Source organism: Rhinatrema bivittatum, chromosome 14 (genome assembly GCF_901001135.1).
Source record: "Rhinatrema bivittatum chromosome 14, aRhiBiv1.1, whole genome shotgun sequence".
In the NCBI taxonomy this organism is placed as follows: domain Eukaryota; kingdom Metazoa; phylum Chordata; class Amphibia; order Gymnophiona; family Rhinatrematidae; genus Rhinatrema; species Rhinatrema bivittatum.
The window spans coordinates 51,683,901-51,704,157 of NC_042628.1; the positions used below are offsets into that span (position 1 = coordinate 51,683,901).

Sequence of the window (20,257 nt, forward strand, 5' to 3'; positions counted from 1 at the left end):
CTGCTACCTTATTCTTCTATCACATGTTAATGTTTTTAAGTTATTAAGTATTTATTCTGTTGTCACACCTTGTTATTTGTAAACCGGCATGATGCGACTCCCATCGCGAATGCCGATATATAAGAAATTTAAATAAATAAATAAATAAATAAATCAAGTGAGCTCACAGGAATATCCCCATAATCACACACTCAACAGATACATCATGTGAGCTCACTGGAACATCCGCACAAGCACAAGCTCATGGGAAGATCTCCATAATCCCACACTCAGAGACATCACATGAACTTACAGGAAGATTCCCACAATCACAAACTCACTAGTGACATCACGTGAGCTCACAGGAAGATTTCTGTTTCATTCAGTCTCTGGAAATATACCGTGATCTAGAGAGAGAAAAACCTGGAGCACACACTCACCAGAAACACAGCGTGTGCATAAAGGTGGATCCCTAGCTGGATCCCATTCACAATCTTCTCTCGCGCCCATTTTGGGATGCCAAAGTTTGCAATAAGTGCCATGACAGGTACAGCAAAGAACCTGCCAATGAAAAAGGAGTGGCGTGAGCAAAGCAGTGAGGCAGTAGTGAGCGAAAAGGACTCTTCTGGGCCTCTGCTTCCTAGCCCTCCCACGGGTCTTACCAGAGTGTGTAGGCTGCAAAGAAGGGCACATAGAAGGCCTGCTTCTCTGGGTACTGCTTCAGTGTGATCAGGATGGCGTAACAGAACCAGACGTAGGCAATGAACTGCAGAGCAATGTTACCATAGCCCGCCGGAGACTCGTAGGTATACAGCACCTGGGCAGGGTCAAAAAACTGTACGCCCGCCCCCACAGGTAAACATAAAGAGGAGACAATGGGGAAAAGATGTGAGAGAGGGATTTAGTAGCAGATCACCATACCAAGAGCTGAAGCAGCAGATAGCAGCAGGTTTGAAAGGACATGTCCCTCACCTGGGCCTCATGGATGAAGAGAATGCTGTGTGTCATTGTGTACAGGGTCATGTACACAGAGAGCTTGATGGAGCCCACGTGACTGATGCGTCCCCTGTTGCAGGAAACAAAGCACAAAGTGACACTGCCTCCAGCACAGACTCCAGACAGCACAATACACAGTAACACACCCTCCAGCGGAGATCAAGGGGAACGCAGAACACAGTAACGCACCCTCCAGCGGAGATCAAGGGGAACGCAGCACACAGTAACGCACCCTCCCGTGGAGATCAAGGGGAACGCAGCACACAGTAACGCACCCTCCAGCGGAGATCAAGGGGAACGCAGCACACAGTAACGCACCCTCCCGCGGAGATCAAGGGGAACGCAGCACACAGTAACGCACCCTCCCGCGGAGATCAAGGGGAACGCAGCACACAGTAACGCACCCTCCAGTGGAGATCAAGGGGAACGCAGCACACAGTAACGCACCCTCCAGTGGAGATCAAGGAGAGTGCAGAAAACAGTAGAGGCTCAAGCTGAGGAACTAAACTCCACACTGGAGACCTACAGCCCCCACTTCCCCCACAAGATCTCAGACATTCACAGGAAGGGGAGTTAGCGATGGCATGGGGGGTACCAGGGTTATCTTTCTGCCCCTTCCTGTTTCCCCTCCTTCAACTCCAATAATCAATTTTCAACAGCTAAGGTGAAAAAGATCAGGCCTAGGGAGGTGAAGCCCCGTATTCAAATAATTCCTATCTTTTTCTCTGTGCTCATTCTTCCTTTCCCCTTTTCTCCTAAGAAAGCCTGCCCTGCTCCCCTCCCCACCACAGTACTCAGAGCACTCCCCTCCCCAGAGCATGAAGGGAACATCTCTCCATTACCTGGTCACGGTGAACCCCTTCCCCAGGAGGATCAGCATCAGCAGGAAAATCAAGAAGCTGGCGGAAAAGAGGAGCTTAGCTGAAAGAGAGACACAGGAGTCAGAGGAAGGCCCGGCAGTCAACACAGAGACACCAAGTCCACAGCAAAGAGCAGGACGTCACAGACAACGTCTTGTGAACAGTTCTGGATTACAAATACCTCTGGGCAAGGAGACGGACCAGAAAACACTGCTGGGGTTCGGGTTTCTGGGGTGGTTTCCTATTAATGAGTAACTTCTTGAATTAAAGGACTGGTTTATTTATTTATTTATTTATGAATTTTCTCAAATGCATTTCAAGAATCCACTTGAATCAACGAACAATGAGACATTTAGGAAAGTACACGATCAAATCAATAAAACTGAGAAGAAGCTAAGAAGAAAAAAAAATACATGTCTCATAAAATCCTAGGCCTCAATCCCGGGGAATCCGAACCCAACCTGAGGAAACAAATATTAAATCAGACAAGGCAATCACTGGCCAAAATGGGGACCTATAAACTTATAGTGAACGGCTCATAACAGGATATCAGAAGCTGGACTAACAGAAACAGGAGAAGAATCGAATACAGGTGGAGCCTGAGAAAAGATGAAAGTTGAAATGGTTGGAAAAAAGTAGATGAAACACTCTGATAGTTAATAAGGCATTTACAAGGGAACTTTAACTGAAGAAAAAAAAAAATGTCCCCAAGCCTAATTATCTAGGCCTCAATAGGAGAAACTGCCGCATCTCCTTTTGTGCTCATCCTGCCAGGACAGGAAATACTCGAACTTATAAAATTTAGGAAAGTTTTCATTCGGTGTCGAAAATTTTTTTTTCAAAACCCAGTCTCAATCTGACTCCAGAAGAAACGTAACAAGAAGAGCTGCAGGAGGGACTTGCTGCCTCCGAGATGGCTCCAATACTGCTGTAAGGTTCAAAGTGGCTGGATCGGAGACAACCTGCGTATTCCGTCCATCGGGCAGATCTCTTTTCAACGGTGGTAAATAATAAACCCTCCATACCAATGGTATCACTTCTTCAGGTATTTTTAAGATAGCCACTAGAGATTTCTTCCACATATCTTTAGCAGGCACAAGCCGATCCTTAGGAAAATTAATAAAGCAGAGGTTCCCCCACCCCCCCCCCCCCCCCCCCTTGGTTTTCCATTTGCTCCAATCTAATAGAAACATAGAAACATAGAAATGACGGCAGAAGAAGACCAACCGGTCCATCCAGTCTGCCCAGCAAGCCTTACACTTATTTTTTCTCATACTTAACTGTTTCTCTTGGCTCTTAGTAACCTTATGTTCTAATTCCCTTTTCACCCCCACTATTAATGTAGAGAGCAGTGATGGAGCTGCTTCCAAGTGAAATATTAAGTTTGATTAGTTGGGTAAGCGGCAGCATAGCTCTCTGCCATGAAGCAGAGGGCAATGCTGGAAATGTGTGAAGTATCAGTTTTTCTTTTCCCCTGTCATTGAAGCAGGGAGTCATGCCGGACATGCACCGAAAGTGAAGCATGCCTTGAAAGTCACATTAACTATCATCAAATATTGAAAAGCCTAATAATTGGTAATACCTATAGCCCATGAACCCATCCCTGTTTTTTTCTTTTTTTCTTTTTTAATTGGGAGATGGATGCTCTTCGTCCTTCTACTCTGTGAAGGTGGACACCTACCACTGGCATCCCGCTCCGTTAATGCCTCTGTGGCTACTGCCGCTCCATGCAGTGTTTTACTACCTGCTCTTTATATGCGTCCTCTAGAACTGATGGATCCCATCCCTGTTTTTTTTTTTTATTATTTATTTAATTGGGAGATGACAGCCCTCCATCCTTCCGCTCCGTGAAGGTGGACACCTATCACTGGCCACCGGCATCCCGCTCCGTGAATGCCTCTGTGGCTACTGCCGCTCTGTGCAGTATTTTACTACCTGCTCTTTATATGGACACCTACCACTGGCCACTGGCATCCCGCTCCGTGAATGCCTCTGTGGCTACTGCCGCTCCGTGCAGTATTTTACTACCTGCTCTTTATATGTGTCCTCTAGACCTGATTTTCTTTGAGCAGAGCTTCTGAAGAACAAAAGTACTTTCCAAATCCGATCTAAAGGTTTCACGTTTGTCTGTTTTTATGGCACTACTTTCAGACTCCAGCATTTTCATGCGAATATCCATATATTTACACAATTCACCACCGGGTTCATATGAACAGAAATTTTATTATTAAGAGCCTCAATGGCCTCCCAAATAGTTTCTAAAGTAAAAGTACTCGGCCTTACCAGTAACGATGTAAGTCTACCACCCGAACTGCCACTGAGCTTCTCCTCCATAAATTCTCCCTGTATCGCTTTCAATGTCAAACAGCTCTGAGGCGAATCCATATATATATATATCTATATATATATATATATCTACTCTAGAGCCACAACGAGGCATGTCGCAGCCTGATAATGCCGTTGGTGCTAAGCCTCATCCTGAGACCACGGGTCAGGCTGGATTCGCCTCAGAGCCGTTTGACATTGAAAGCGATACAGGGAGAATTTCTGGAGGAGAAGCTCAGTGGCAGTTCGGGTGGTAGACTTACACAACGAGGCATATCCTGGAATCCAAACAATCAGCTCTTGAATTAGTTACCAAATAACAAGACAACCACACTGCCAGTGGAGTCACTGAAATCCTCAGCTTAGTGTGCGATGGCAGTCAAAAAAACCAACAGAACGCTAGGAATGGAGAATTAAACAGATCAATGATGCAGCTGCAATTCTGGTCACCCCATCTCAATAAGGATATAGCGGAGTTAGAAGAGATATGCAGAAGGCCCCAAGAAATTTAAGCAAGATCTGAAATCCTGGCTCTTCAACAATGCCTTCTCACTAACTCAATAACTAAAGTCTTCCACTTAAATCTATAATTTTTTCTTTAATTGTCCTCCTGTTCATCTACCTTCCTTTTAACTTTTCCTTTGTTCATTATTATTTTAATCTAATACACCGTTGTGATCTAGTGATTCTCACCTGGAATGATGATATAAAAAAATCCTAAATAAATAAATATGGTTAACGGGTTGGAACAGCTCCCTTATGAAGAAAGGCTAAACACATTAAGTCTCTTCAATTTGGAAGAGAGATAATTGAGGTCTACAAAATCGTGAATGGAGAAGAACAGGTAAATAAGTTCTTTTCCCTATCAAATAACACTAGGACCGTGGACACTCACTGAAACTAACAGGTAACAGAATTAAAACCAGTTGGAAAAAGTATTTTTTCATTCAGTGCACAATCAAGGTGTGGAATTCATTGCCGAGGATGGGATTAAGGCAGCTAGCCTAACTGAATTTAAAAAGAGTTTGGACAAGTTCATTGAAGAAAATTTGATAAATAATTATTAACCAGACCCACTACTTGTCACAGCAAGAAACTGAATCTACTTTTAGGGATTGGCCACTGTTGGAGACAAGATGCTGGGCTTGATGGACCTTTGACCTGAGCCAGCATGGCACTTGTGTTCTTCTGGCATTAGGCCTAATGTAACATATGTTGGATATGGGCCTGGCCCTCAGAAAGCCTTAGGTAAACAGAATTACAATTACACTACAATAAACCTCCATACCAAAACAGCACCAACTGCCAGCATGCAAACAGTTACAGCCATACCTATGAAAAGGCAACACTGTAAATATTACAACAGACCCTAAAACTCCATTACATCTCCTATTGGGAAAAAGGAACAAACCAGGCTGCTGTAGATCCCTAAACCGAAAGTACATTCTACCCTCAAACACATGAAACAGAGACCATAAGATATAAACAGAAACATGCAGACAAAAGCGGAACTGGAAATTGCAACAAGGCTCAATCCTTTCTTTTTTTTTTTTTTTTTAAAGGGCACTCACCCATGCAGCCAGTGCACCTGGCCGGGGGGGGGGGGGGGACGGGGGGGGGACCAGACCACCAACCCCAGCTCCAGAAGCACCTACAACCAGGAGAAGATGGTCCCACCAGTACCTGCCGACCCCCTGGAAGGAACAGGACTCCTAGGCGACTGAATGGAAAATATGAAACCTTTCTAGTCCTGCTTGAAGCTGAGCCAAGAGAATTACCGTAAATATCTTTTTTTTTTTGCTAACTGTAAAAGCAGGTCAGGACCGCAGGTTCTGCACCACCTCCATCTGCTGGAGACAGAGAAATACTGAAGGGACGCAGGTGGCACACCAGGTTATGAGATGGTGCCCTTCAAGTTTTTCTCTGTCTCCATCTGCTGGAAGGGAGGCAAAACCCAGCAGTCTGGACTGCTCCGGGTACGTATAGGGAACTGGAAATTGCAACAAGTCAGATCCTGTATGCAGTGCAATAGTGGAAAAACAACATCTTTCCTCATAAAATAGCAAACTTAAAAAAAAAATTTAATTTCAATCATAACAGTAAAACCATACTAATAAAAAGATGAAATATTTCAAAACAGCTGACAAAATAGAACATTCAATAATTAAAAACTCAAAAATGTTCTAAAAATGTACCAAACACCAACGAACATTTTAAAATAGCAGACACATCTAATAATATCTAATAATATAAACTAGTAAGTATTAAAAATCCCATGCTCTTTATACCTGGGAACTTTTGATTCCTATCATCTTAGATCAGGGGTGCAGGTTTATTGTCTGAAGGATACAGATACTTGTTTATTTCTTAAGAGGAGGGAGGAAGGTGACCATGGTTGCATCGGACACCTAGAGACATCGACAGAAGGGCCCCATCTCCTGTCCTGCAGCAGTCAGGCAGGGGAAAAGGTGAGGGGGCAGGCTCGTCACGAGGTGGTAGGGTACGTACCCAGAATCTTCAAGCTCGGGTTCCCGACTCCGTCACTGGCGTACTGTCCCCAGTACATGCAGAAGAACACGAGACTCAGCACTGAGCAGGGAAAAGAGGAGAGGAGTCAGCATCGGGAGGGCCTGGAGACCTCCTGCTCCATCACACACTCGGAACAGCCACTTCTTTCCCACCATCCTTCCCCCCGGCTCACTGGAACTATCCACAGGCTCTCGGTGCCAGGGATAAGCAGTCCCAGTTTTCACCTCACAGTTTCCTCCTGCTCTTTCAGCTTACAGCTCACCTGGATCCAGCCTCTACTACACTGTAAGGCAAAGCCCCTTTATTCACAACTCCTGTGGGATTCTCCCCATTTCATAAACTCTCCCCCCCTCCTCCACCAGCAAACTCAGCTACTGCAGCAACACTTCAGGTCCGGGGGCTGCAGGCCACGGTTCCTTCCAGAAACCAGTGCGCATGCACCCGGCCCCCAGGTCTGGCCAACAGATGTTGCCACTGTGAGACGGATGGGACTCCTCCTGCTCCCCAGGGCACTGTGCACGCCACCTCTGCAGCAACCAATCCAAGGATCAAACCCAGCTTGCCTGCATGGCAGCATTCTCAGCCCCCGGGCCGGCTCTGGCAGTTTTCTTGACATTTTCCGTGCCCGGCACAGAACGGATTTAGGCGTAGGAAACTGCCTCCGGTGCCAAATTCTTACAGGCACCAGAGAATCGCCATCGCTGCCTGAGCCTAAATACAAACCTTCTGCTGCGCCGCCATTTCCCTCCTCCTGTGGCGCCGGGCTCCGGTTAGGGCGAGGAAGATGAAGAAAAATGAGGGCGTGGCCTTCAGCGGCCCTCTCGCGCTGATGGAACCTGTGGGGTGCCTCTCGCACAGATTTCCCCGGTAACAGGAAGCCCATGCGGGAGGGGGCAGGGCGCCAGCAGGCCCATCAGCATGCGAGGGCTGCTGAAGTCCCCAACGCTGATTTTCCTTCATCTTCTGTTGCTGCTGCAGCCCAAACTTTGAGGGGAGGGAGGGAGAGAGAGATGCCTTGTTCAGGGATAACTCCCCTTCCTCATTACCTTTGGTTGCTTGTCCTCTTAATCGGACCCTGGCCTGAGATAAGCAGTTCCTACGTGTGCCAACCCTCTCTAGATTAAATCTGGAATATGACAAGACGGGCCGCCCCTCCGCCCCGTTCCTGCAGCATTTATTCCTCTCTGTCAGTACCCTGTGTTATTCTGCCACAGGGACAAATAATGGGGGTCTCATCAGAAATAGGTGGATCTTATGTGTATTACTGACAGAGAAGCAACAGAAACAGCGCCGCATTTATAAAACATTACCTGCTGAGCCGAACTGAACAGGCTCTGAGAAAAAGGGCAACCTCATCAGCCCCTGCGCTGTCACTCCCTATCCTGCATCATCACCCCTTGCACTGCCACCCCATACCCAGCTGCATCACTCCCTGTGCTGCCACACCCATACATAGTTGCATTATTCCCTCTGCTGTCAATCCCATAGGCAGCTGCATCACCCCCCCCCCCAGCTGCATTGCCCCTGCACTGCCACCCCCATACCCAGCTGCATCATTCCCTCTGCTGTTAATCCCATACCCAGCTGTATTGCCCCTGGCGCTGCCACCCCATACCCAGCTGCATCACCCCCTGTGCTGCCACACCCATACATAGTTGCATTATTCCCTCTGCTGTCAAACCCATACCCAGCTGCATCACCCCCCCCCAGATACATTTCCCCCTGCACTGCCACCCCCATACCCATCTGTATTATTCCCTTTGCAGTCAATCCCATACCCAGCTGCTTCTGCCACCTCCATACCCAGATACATCACCCCCTGCGCTGCCACCCCAAACCCATCTGCATCATTCCCTGCACTGCCCACCCTAAACCCAGCCACATCATTCCCTCTGTCAATCCCATACCCAGCCGCATCATTCCCTGCGCTGCCACCCCATACCCAGCTGCATCACCCCCTGTGCTGCCACACCCATACATAGTTGCATTATTCCCTCTGCTGTCAATCCCATACTGAGTTGCATCACCACCTGCGCAGCCACCCCAAACCCATCTGCATCATTCCCTGCACTGCCCACCCTAAACCCAGCCACATCATTCCCTCTGTCAATCCCATACCCAGCTGCATCATTCCCTGCACTGCCACCCCAAACCCAGCTGCATCAATCCCTGAGCTGCCTCCCCCATACCCAACCGCATCATTCCCTGCATTGCCCACCCTATACCCAACTGCATCATTCCCTGCGCTGCCCACCCCATTCCCAGCTGCATCACCCCCTGTGCTGCCATCCCAAATCCAGCTGCAGCTACACAGCAAAGTGAAAAGGGTAGAAGAGGAAAGAAGAGACTGTATTACTTGTACACTGCCTACTTTCTACTTTAGGCAGTTTATAAATATAAATAAAAACAAAAGAACACAAGAGAAGAGAAGGGAAAACAAATAATATGAAAGAAAGAGGAGACTGTGTTAGGAAGGTAAAGAGGAAGGAGGAGACTCACCTTCCACCCCAGCTGCCATCATAAACATCTTATATGTGGTGTGCAAAAGTTGACGACCCTTCAGGATATCTGAAACAAAGAAAAGGAGAAATTAGCAGCAAGAATGGGAGATGGATGAAGACCCTCGCCTCGGGGAACAGATCTGCTGCACTGCAGGAGGCACCAACAGCCACAGAATTACACCCAGAACTGACACGGGAGGACACAGACACGCGCAGTAACAAAGCCAATGGCGTCACAGCCACAGGAGGCAGAGTACCCACCCTGTTACCATCAGCCGTGTCACAGCCACAGAATTATACCCAGAACTGACACGGGAGGACACAGACATGTGCAGTGACACAGCCGATGGCTTCACAGCCAAAGGAGGCAGAGTACCCACCCTGTTACCATCAGCCTGTCACAGCCACAGGAAGCACAGACCCCTGCTGTGCTACAGTCAACAGTATTGCTGTGCTCCTTAACCTTTTAACCTCAGCCTGCATGTTAATCACTTTGGGTGATCAGATGGGTTTGGGGTGGCAGCGCAGGGGGTGATGTATCTGGGTATGGAGGTGGCAGAAGCAGCTGGGTATGGTGTTTGACAAAGTCCCTCATGAGAGGCTTCTACGAAAACTAAAAAGTCATGGGATAGGAGGCGATGTCCTTTCGTGGATTACAAACTGGTTAAAAGACAGGAAACAGAGAGTAGGATTAAATGGTCAATTTTCTCAGTGGAAAATGGTAAACAGTGGAGTGCCTCAGGGATCTGTACTTGGACCGGTGCTTTTCAATATATATATAAATGATCTGGAAAGGAATACAACGAGTGAGGTTATCAAATTTGCGGATGATACAAAATTATTCTGAGTAATTAAATCACAAGCGGATTGTGATACATTACAGGAGGACCTTGCAAGACTGGAAGATTGGGCATCCAAATGGCAGATGAAATTTAATGTGGACAAGTGCAAGATGTTGCATATAGGTAAAAATAACCCTTGCTGTAGTTACATGATGTTAGGTTCCATATTAGGAGCTACCACCCAGGAAAAAGATCTAGGCATCATAGTGGATAATACTTTAAAATCGTCGGCTCAGTGTGCTGCAGCAGTCAAAAACACAAACAGAATGTTAGGAATTATTAAGAAGGGAATGGTTAATAAAACAGAAAATGTCATAATGCCTATATATCGCTCCATGGTGAGACCACACCTTGAATACTGTGTACAATTCTGGTCACCGCATCTCAAAAAAGATATAATTGCGATGGAGAAGGTACAGAGAAGAGTAACCAAAATGATAAAGGGGATGGAATAGCTCCCCTATGAAGAAAGTCTGAAGAGGTTAGGGCTGTTCAGCTTGGAGAAGAGACGGCTGAGGGGGGATATGATAGAGGTCTTTAAGATCATGAGAGGTCTTGAACGAGTAGATGTGGCTCGGTTATTTACAGTTTCGAATAATAGAAGGACTAGAGGCATTCCATGAAGTTAGCAAGTAGCACATTTAAGACTAAATCGGAGAAAATTCTTTTTCACTCAACGCCCAATAAAGCTCTGGAATTTGTTGCCAGAGGATGTGGTTAGTGCAGTTAGTGTAGCTGGATTCAAAAAAGGTTTGGATAAGTTCTTAGAGGAGAAGTCCATTAACGGCTATTAATCAAGTTTACTTAGGGAATAGCCACTGCTATTAATTGCATCAGTAGCATGGGATCTTCTTAGTGTTTGGATAATTGCCAGGTTCTTGTGGCCTGGTTTGGCTTCTGTTGGAAACAGGATGCTGGGCTTGATGGACCCTTGGTCTGATCCAGCATGGCAATTTCTTATGTTCTTAAAAAACTGCGCCCGCGCGTACTTTTGTTCGCGCGACCGGCACAAACAAAAGTACGCCGGATTTTAATAGATACGTGCGTAGCCGCGCAAATCTTTTAAAATCCTGGGTCGGCGCGCGCAAGGCTGCGCAAAATCGGCAGCCTGCGCACACCGAACCGCACAGCCTGCCTCTGTCCCTCCACCCCCCGCACCTTCCCCTCCCCCCCAGCCCTATCTAAACCCCCCCATACCTTTGTTGGACAAGTTAGGGCTGTTCAGCTTGGAGAAGAGACGGCTGAGGGGGGATATGATAGAGGTCTTTAAGATCATGAGAGGTCTTGAACGAGTAGATGTGACTCGGTTATTTACAGTTTCGAATAATAGAAGGACTAGGGGGCATTCCATGAAGTTAGCAAGTAGCACATTTAAGACTAAATCAGAGAAAATTCTTTTTCACTCAACGCCCACTCAACGCCCACGCAAGTTACTCGTCCAAATGGACGAGTAACTTGCGTGCGCCGGGCCAGCCACCGGCACGCGATTCCCCGGCCCAGGAGCAGTTTTGGAGGCCTCAGCCAAACCCCCGAAACGCCCCCGGGCTGGAACCACGCCCGTGGCCCCACCCCCGAATGATGCACCACCGCGACTCACCCCCCTCCCCCGACACGCCCCCCAGGAAAGCCCCGGGACTTATGTGCACCGCCGAGCCTATTCAACATAGGCTCTGCGCGCGCAGGGGGAACTTGGGGCAGGTTTTCGGGGGGTACATGTGTATCTTACGCGCGTACCCCTTTGAAAATCTGCCCCTTTATGTTTGTTTGATACTTACAGCCAAAGTAACAGGAGAGGATGAGGATGAAGATAAAGATGAGGAGGAACGTTATGTCCGTCTCCAGGATGCCTTGAAGGAGAAATGTACAAAAAGATTGGCTTTCCTTACAAATCTGATTCTGTTTTCCCACTCAGCAGCACAGGACAGCAACAGGAAAGACAGGGAAAAGATAAAATGAGAGGGAAGACAGCAGACAGAGAGAAAGGAAAGGTTCAGAGAAAGAGGACATGATCCCAAATGGACGAGTCCGTGAGATGTTGGGAAGTAGAAGACCTGGTCAAAGAAAAGGAAAGTTGGTTCTTACCTGCTAATTTTCATTCCTGTAATACCACAGATCAGTCCAGACAAGAGGGTTTTGCATCCCTACCAGCAGATGGAGACAGAGAACAAAACTTTGAGGCACTGCTACATATCCGAGAGTGCCACCTGCAGTTCCTCAGTACTGACCTGTACCCAAGCACTGCGACCCTATACACAGCTGCATTGCCCCCTGTACTGCCACCCTCATACCCAGCTGCATCATTCCCTCTGCTGTTAATCCCATACCCAGCTGTATTGCCCCCGGCGGTGCCACCCTCAACCCAGATGCATTGCCTTCTGCACTGCCACATCCATAACCAGCTACCATTACACCTTCCAGGGCGAACAGGAAACACAGGGCTGGAACCTCTCATACTTCCAGAAAAAAAACACCCTGATAAACGCTTAATTCAAAAAACAATTCTCAACTTATGTACAGTTTCAACATTTCTGGTATAAGGTGTACACAACCACCAGGAAATTCAGTTTTTCGGCAGCAAAGGGAAGGGTCTCTGGACCGATCTGTGGTATTACAGGAATGAAAATTAGCAGGTAAGAACCGATTTTCCTTTCCTGTTCATCTGTCCAGACACATGGGATGTACCAAGCACCCCTAGACTGGACAGGAACCCAAAGACCCACGCGAGGAACACTTTCACCAAAAGTCGATCTTCCTGCGCCCAAACGTCCAATTGGTAATGCTTGGTGAAAGTATGAAGCGGGGACCACACCAAGACCTTAAATATCTACTGAGGAGACACTAGCTGACACTCCACCCAAGAGGCTGCCTGCGCTCTTGTAGAATGTGCTGTCAGGCCTACTGAAATTTCACGACCCTTACAAATCTAAGCAGAGCAAATGGTCTCCTTCAGCCATCAAGAGATCATGGCTTTTGAAGCTTTATCTCCTTTTTTCACTCCAATGAACACAAAAAGGTGATCCAACTGCCAAAAACTGTTAGTGACCTTCAGATAATGCCCCAGAGTCCAAAGCCCATTCAATAGATGAAGATCTCTATCCTGCAGGGACTCCCTAGACTACTCCAGAAATGCTGGAACCTCTACTGTCTGATTCAAATGGAAGAAGGAAACCACCTTTGGCAAAAAAAGAGGGGACCATTTGCAACATCACCCTGTCTTTAGAAAAATGCAAAAAAGGATCCCTACAAGATACAGCCTGAAGCTCTGAAATCCGTCTGGCTGAACATATGGCCACCAGAAAAATTGTCTTCAAAGTCAGATCCTTCAAAAACGCTCCCCTTAAGGGTTCAAAGAGCACTCTACACAGCACCCGCAGAACTAAGTTGAGGTTCTAGTCTAGGCATAACTTCCAACCGAAGGAAGCAAATGCTTAACCCCCCTTCAGAAATTGAACCACATCAGGAAGAGAGGCCAAAGACTTTCCCCGCAACTTGCCCCTAAGGTAACCCAAGGCTGAAACCTGGACATGCAGCGAGCTATAGGCTTATCCCTTAGACAATCCCTGCTGCAGAAAGACCAAGATGTGAGGGATGCCCACGGTAACAGGATCCAGCCATTGTTGTAGACATCAGGACTCAAACACCTTCCAGACCCTGACATACACCATAGAAGTAGAAGGTCTTTTAGCCTGGAGAAATGTGGAAATTACTGGTTCCAAAAATCCTTTCAGGCACAACCGCTACCTCTCAAAAGCCAAGCCATGAGAGAAAAGCAATCCTGCCAATCTGAAAATATGGGTTCTTGTTGCAGCAACCCTGGCAGGTGAGCCAACCTGAGGGGTCCATTTATTTATTTATTTATTTATTTATTTATTTATTAACTTTTTATTTACCGACATTCGTGAAACACATCATGCTGGTTTACAAAGAACTCAGGCGGGAAATACAATAAAACAATATAACATTAATAACAGAAACAAAATTCAGAATACAAAATGAACCAAAGGAGCGATAACAAAAAGGGGGGAGGAAGGGGGAGGGGGAAAGGCATAGCTAGATGAAGTATAAAACAAATATAAAATAGAAAAGAGGGAGACTATGTACAGTTGAAGTATGTACAGGTACTATTAACTTAAGTAGTCCTACGGAAGTGTTGGAAAACCGGCCGTATCAATTGGGCGACGGTATTCACTAGGATATAGTTTATTTAATGGGAAACTGGAGGTGTAAATGGAGAGAGGAGTACTAGGGGAGAAGGTGGTGGCCGGGAGGCCCAGGGATCTAGGGATGGCTAGGGGGGGGGAGAGGGGATGTATCTATCACAAGATACACTAGATCCGCGAACCACGGCCGACGTGGCCACTCTGGCACCACACGTTCACCTTCCCTGAATGCATCTCTATGCTCCGCAAAACTCGATTGATGAGTGACCAAGCAGAAACATGTACAGTAGAACTCCCGTCGGCCACGGGCACACTAGAACATCCAGCCCTTCCGAGCCGACTTCCCATCTGCAACTGAAAAATCTTGCTGCCTTTGCATTGGCACACGTTGCCATGAGATCCAGCTGAGGAACGCCACACTTGGCAGAAATCGAATCCCAGGCCTCTGAGGATAACTCCCATTCCCCCGGATCTAGTTGTTACCTGCTGAGGAAATCCACTTGCACGTTGTCCACTCCCATGACGTATGATGCCACTTTTCCCTCGAGGTAATGTTCCACTCAAACAACAGCTATTGAGCCTCCAGAGCCACCGTGTGACTCTTTGCCCCTCCTTGATGATTGATGTATGCCACCGATGTTGCATTGTCCGAGAAAATTCGCACCATCAGACCTTTGATCCAGGGCAGAAACACCTCCAGGACCCTGCAGACCACCCCCAGACAACGGATAGACCAGGAAGCCTCCGCCACTGACCAAACATCTTGGGCAGGCCATCCCAGGCACACTGCTCCCCAACCCTTGAGGTTGGTGTCTGTGGTCACTACTACCCATTCCAAGGCCTCCAGATCCACTCCCTGACCAGAAGACGGCAGCTCGCAGGAGAAGACCTCAGAGGCAGAGAGGGAGCCAATCCCCTGGATATCAAGGCCTCCAGAAGCAGCGGGTTACAGCAGGCAGAGGTTTCCAACCCCCCAGTTGCCCAGGGTGACTCAGTCCAACTTCCTAATTCCAAATCTTTTTTTTTTTTTTGGCAGACTGCAGGTTTGCTCCTCTACCATATGCTGACGACAGAGAAATACTGAGGGACTGCAGGTAGCACTCTCAGTTATGTAGTAGTGCTTCAAAGTTTTGTTCTCTGCTTCCATCTGCTGGTAGGGATGCAAAACCCATTTGTCTGGACTGATCTGGGTATGAATAGGAATGTGAGATTTTCTGGTTTGCACTCAGAGGCTCTAATGACAAACTAGTTAATCTAGCACTGGATGGCATGAGAGAGAGCAGTCTGGGGTGAGGACATGAAAAAATGGTTAAGATCTGGAAACAAGGGCCAAATAAAGAGGAAAGTAGAGCTCTGAGAGAACGGGCACACCAGAGCTGTCAAGCTGTGTGCTGAAGATGACATCTGACGATGATAAAAGAGCAAGAAGAAGCAGAGAAAGGAAGGCAGTGTGGTGTAGAGGAAAGAGAAATCTCACCTGCACTACACACAGCCACTTACCAAACTCATCCGCTGAAAAGTGCCGGGTCCAGAAGGATTTCCCATTGGTCAGCACCATCTCATATTCCAGCTCCAAACCATCCCCCTGCAGGACAAAATCCAAAGATCACATCCAAAGGGGCCACTTCCCGCACTCTGCCCCAGCATTGTCCCTCGGTGCAGAGACAGCCCCCTGGAAAAAAACGCAGCTCACCCCACATTTACTCAGAGCAATGTACCACCAGCGCTCTCGGACGGACCGGAAGCTCCTTCCACTGCTGCAGGTCAGGTAGCGAACATCTCCCTCCGACATCACCTGCAAAAAGGAAGCACGTAAGAGAGAAAAAGGAGGAGTCTGAGCCACATGGGGAGAGGCATGTGAAAGATGAAGTGAGGGAGAGAAAGTGAGAGAGGAGAGGAGTGTGAGACATAGCAAGAAGTGTACAAAAGTTGGAGGGACAGAGAGAAAAAGGGGGAGTGGTGTGTGATGTGGCGAGAAGTGAGCAAAAGATGGAGAGGGAGGTGAAAAGGAGAGAGAATAGAAAGCAAGAAAAGAAATGACAAGAGAGAGAGAGAGAGAGCAAGCTCTGCATAAAGGAGTATTACAAAGGGCTCGATTCACCCTCGCTGATTTGGGCCTTCACTTGAGGAATAGCATGAGATGTTCAAGCTTTTTCAAGTATTATCAACTATCAAAAGAGAGTTTAGTTTACTAAATTCTTGATTAACCACAAAATTGTAAAAACATCAATACAGTTCACATAAAATAGAAAAGCAAATTACCAAAACATAAACCATAACCACAGGAATACACAGGAGTGATATAGAATTGGATACAGTGAGAAAATATAAGATTGAGGTGGGCAAGAGGCGGAGTCATCATAGATGCTCCGCTAATGTTCTCCGCTCTACATGATGAACTGAGCCCAATGTGTACATTTTTATGTACGTGGGCACGTAAGATGAGATGAGGAATGATGGTATGAGGGGTGACAGCTCAGACACACAAGAAGCATTCTCAGTTCTCACCTGGCAGCTGGATTAAAGGTATTGAGTCATGAGGTTAGGGTTTAGGGGTAAATGCATGTGAAATGAGGATTCTTACCTGACAGCCAGACCATGCGTACTGGGTCGTGAGGTTGATCACCTGGTTATTCTCAGGTCGAATCACCGATTCCTTCATCAGACAGTCCTGTGATGGAGAGGCACACAGCAGAGTCTCAGTTATTCCGCACTCTGATGGGTGAGTGGGAGGGACTATACAGCATTTGGGAAAGTCTTTGGTTCCCTTTGGAGATTTTTTTCCAAGGGGAAGCAGAGATCCCTAATAGAACAAACCATAACCTGGAAGAGGACCCATAACTTCTCTTAGGGGAAAAGGTCAAAATGAAGGGTTTGGTGAGGGAGAGATTCCCTAATTTTACAGCCAGGCTGAAGGTAAATCAATTCTTGACACATCTTTGGAAATCTTCCCCTCCCCCGACACACCTTACTGCCCTTCTTGTAGACCGCTGGCCACTGGGAGGGGTCATCAAAATAAAGGAGAATGTTCTGACAGCACTTTGCCTGTGGGAAGTGAGACACAGAAACAAGGTGTTATAGTGAACAGCAGAAACTCTTGGCATGAGCAACATCTACAGGCGAGATCTAGGGTGACTGTAGTATGAGAAGCAAACACCCAAGGAAACCCTTAGAGATCCATCTCCCTCACCTGAACCTAGGACTCCTGCAGGCTGATTAATTTTATCAGAAAACAGGTTGTGGGTTCCTGTCTGCATAACTTGTATTTCTAGAGTTACACTTACCTCAGGATATCTGAATCGGAAATCAAGACGTCCGTAATCAGAGAGGAAACAGAACCTTGTCAGGAAAATCCAGTCCTGCAAAAGAGAAAAAACATTTTCAAATATAGTGACACCTCTAATCTATGACAGCAAAGTCTTAGACTCATAAGAAAGTAGGGCTGGAAGGGACGTCAACAGAGTACCCAGATCATCCCCTTACCACCAGGCAGGATTCAGTATCCTAAACCAGCCCAGACAGATGTTTCTCTAACCTGCTTTAAAACTATTCAGTAACAGAGTTTCAGCCACGTTTGTGTGTGAGATACCGACAGTGCACGCGCAATTTGAGTAAGTACATGACACGGCCCCCATCAGCAGTCTCACTCCAGACATTGAACCTCTACAGCAGAGCTTCTCAGGCCAGTCCTGGGGGCACGCCTAGCCAGACAGGTTTTCAAAGGATCCCCAGTGAATATGCATGAGATTATTTGCATACAATGGAAGCAGTGCATACTAATATACCTCATACATATTCACTGTGGGCACTGTGAACACCTGACTGGCTGGGCATGTCCCAAGGACCCCTGCTCTACAGCGAGAGGTGACCTGGGCAGTCAGAACTTATTCTGAATAGAATTCAGGACCCCTTTTTGTAGGAAATTTAGGCCTGGGCTCCCCACTTTGAAACAGACACAGCCCCCAAATCCAAATCCTGCCCCTTTCCACTCACATAGTCAGCTGCAACTCTTCCGTCCACCTGCCCCCGTCCCTCCACCCTTCCAAGCTACCCACACAGAACCCAAAACCCAATAGCACCAACTGCTGTGAACTGAGTGCAGACAGGGCACCTGGGAGAGTCCACAGATTCAAACACCTAACATAATACATCTGCTCTTCTAGGAGGGTCTGAAATCCAAGCCCGACTGGAGTCAATTACTGTAAACTTTAGGTCAGGGGCCGAGAATTCAGTTGTGTTTACTTCATATATATCTATCTTGGACAGCCTCCGTTTTGCAATTAATTTACAAGACAATACAGAGAACTAAAACAGAATGAAACAGAAACAGAAGAAAATGCTATTACAGACAGGCCCATGGAAGTTGAGACAGGACAGAATCTGGACTGTGGCTCGCACGTCACTTCCAAACAGAATGCAAAGCTGCTCATACAACCCTCTCTTCTATGCTTCCCTGTGAGATGGGAGAGCTTTCCTGCTATGACCCTCCCACATGTAACCTTCCTAGAACATGACACAACGCCCCCTCCACCCTTGCTTCACAGGGGGCTGGGGGCTCTTGTTTTGAGGTTTCCCTGCTCTCTTGGCTTTAGTGACTCCTTTGCAGAGGTGACAGGACAAACATCCCCCACCGAGCAAGAAGCCTAGAGAGCCCAGCAGCATTCATACCCCATTCAGCACCCAGCGCAGGACGAAAAGCTAGGAAAAGGGGTTGTCTGCACCCGCTTAGTACCCAGAGTTCGTGGACAAGTGTTTGTGCCTGCCTGAGAGCTGGGAGCTCTCAGGCAGGCAGGACAGAGGGATCAAACCTGTTTAGCTTTAATGACTCAACATTCCTTGAAAGTTACAGAAACTTTATAAAGCACCCACACTGGAGCTGGGTCCATGTCCACGTTTTACCCGCGGCCTCGGCAGTTTTGCAAGGGAAAGTACAGGCTTCATTTCATGCTCAAAAACCGCTTGGGGGGGGGGAGGGGGAACGACGATAAATGATACCCCACTGCTTTCACCTGCTTTTTATCTGAAAAGTAACCGCGTAGATCTGAAAATGCAATGTCCACACGTACTCTTCCTCTCCTCGCTCCCCACCCAACCTAAACGCTCCAGGGAACGCCTGCGGTCTAAGTGTGGCGTGAAACAAGCGAACTGTTAGCCACATCGAGGCAGAGCAAGTTTCAGACACGAGAAACGCCAGCCTGGGTCAGACCACGGTCCATCGAGCCCAGCATCCTGTCTCCCACAGTGGCCAGTCCGCGTCATCCCAAAAAGCAGATCTGCTTCCAGTTACTCACTCCCAATTTACACGAGTAAAACATTGGAAATCTATCGATCTGCATTAAAAGAAAATTAGTTCTTACCTGATAATTTTCGTTTCTGTAGTACCACGGATCAGTCCAGACTCCTGGGTTTTGCCTCCCCTCCAGCAGATGGAGACAGAGAAAGATTTGACCGACTCAGGGTGCCACCCACAGTCTGCCAGTATCTGCCATGTCAAAGCAGAATGATTCCAAACCAAACTACCCGAAAATTTAAAATGGATCACTGACCCCAACTATAAACCAGACCCGTTAAAAAGGGTAAAACGGATGAATCTGCAGATCAGAGGAAACAAATGCAGAAGTAGCGGACTCTCCATTACCTTTATGCACCATGCGGGTGGGACTCTGGACTGATCCGAGGTACTACAGGAACGAAAATTATCAGCTAACAACTAATTTTCTTTTCCCTGTACGTACGGGATCAGTCCAGACTCCTGGGATGTACCAGAGCTTTTACTTACCGGGGATGGGATCTGGAGAGGCCCGCTCTCAACACATCTGCTCCGAAATTTCCTCCCCTTGGATCCTGGACATCCAGTCTGAGATGCCACGCAAAAGTATGCAAGGACTTCCATGTAGCTGCCCTGCAAATTTCTTGCGGAGAAATCTGTTGACACTCTGTCCAGGAAGCCGCCTGGGAGCGTGTGGAATGCGCCCTAAGCCTCACGGGTAAGGGCCGACCACGAAGCAAATATGCTGAATGTATTGCCTCTTTCGGCCACCCGGCTACTGAGGTCTTAGACGCCA

The 20,257-nt window shown here is 47.4% G+C and overlaps 1 protein-coding gene across 1 annotated transcript in view; it reads right to left on the bottom strand.

Moving 5' to 3' along the window:
• Positions 1–20,257, bottom strand: part of TMEM145 (transmembrane protein 145) — a 48,461-nt gene that overhangs the window by 14,425 nt on the left and 13,779 nt on the right. Inside the window, exons 2-13 of the mRNA XM_029576897.1 lie at positions 17,477–17,551; positions 17,160–17,237; positions 16,777–16,863; positions 15,886–15,987; positions 15,693–15,777; positions 11,808–11,879; positions 9,189–9,257; positions 6,669–6,749; positions 1,818–1,896; positions 952–1,045; positions 642–814; positions 420–540 (exon numbers count right to left, since the gene is read on the bottom strand). Of these exons, the coding sequence (XP_029432757.1) occupies positions 420–540; positions 642–814; positions 952–1,045; positions 1,818–1,896; positions 6,669–6,749; positions 9,189–9,257; positions 11,808–11,879; positions 15,693–15,777; positions 15,886–15,987; positions 16,777–16,863; positions 17,160–17,237; positions 17,477–17,551 (1,116 nt within the window). The remainder of the gene's footprint in view (positions 1–419; positions 541–641; positions 815–951; positions 1,046–1,817; positions 1,897–6,668; positions 6,750–9,188; positions 9,258–11,807; positions 11,880–15,692; positions 15,778–15,885; positions 15,988–16,776; positions 16,864–17,159; positions 17,238–17,476; positions 17,552–20,257) is intronic.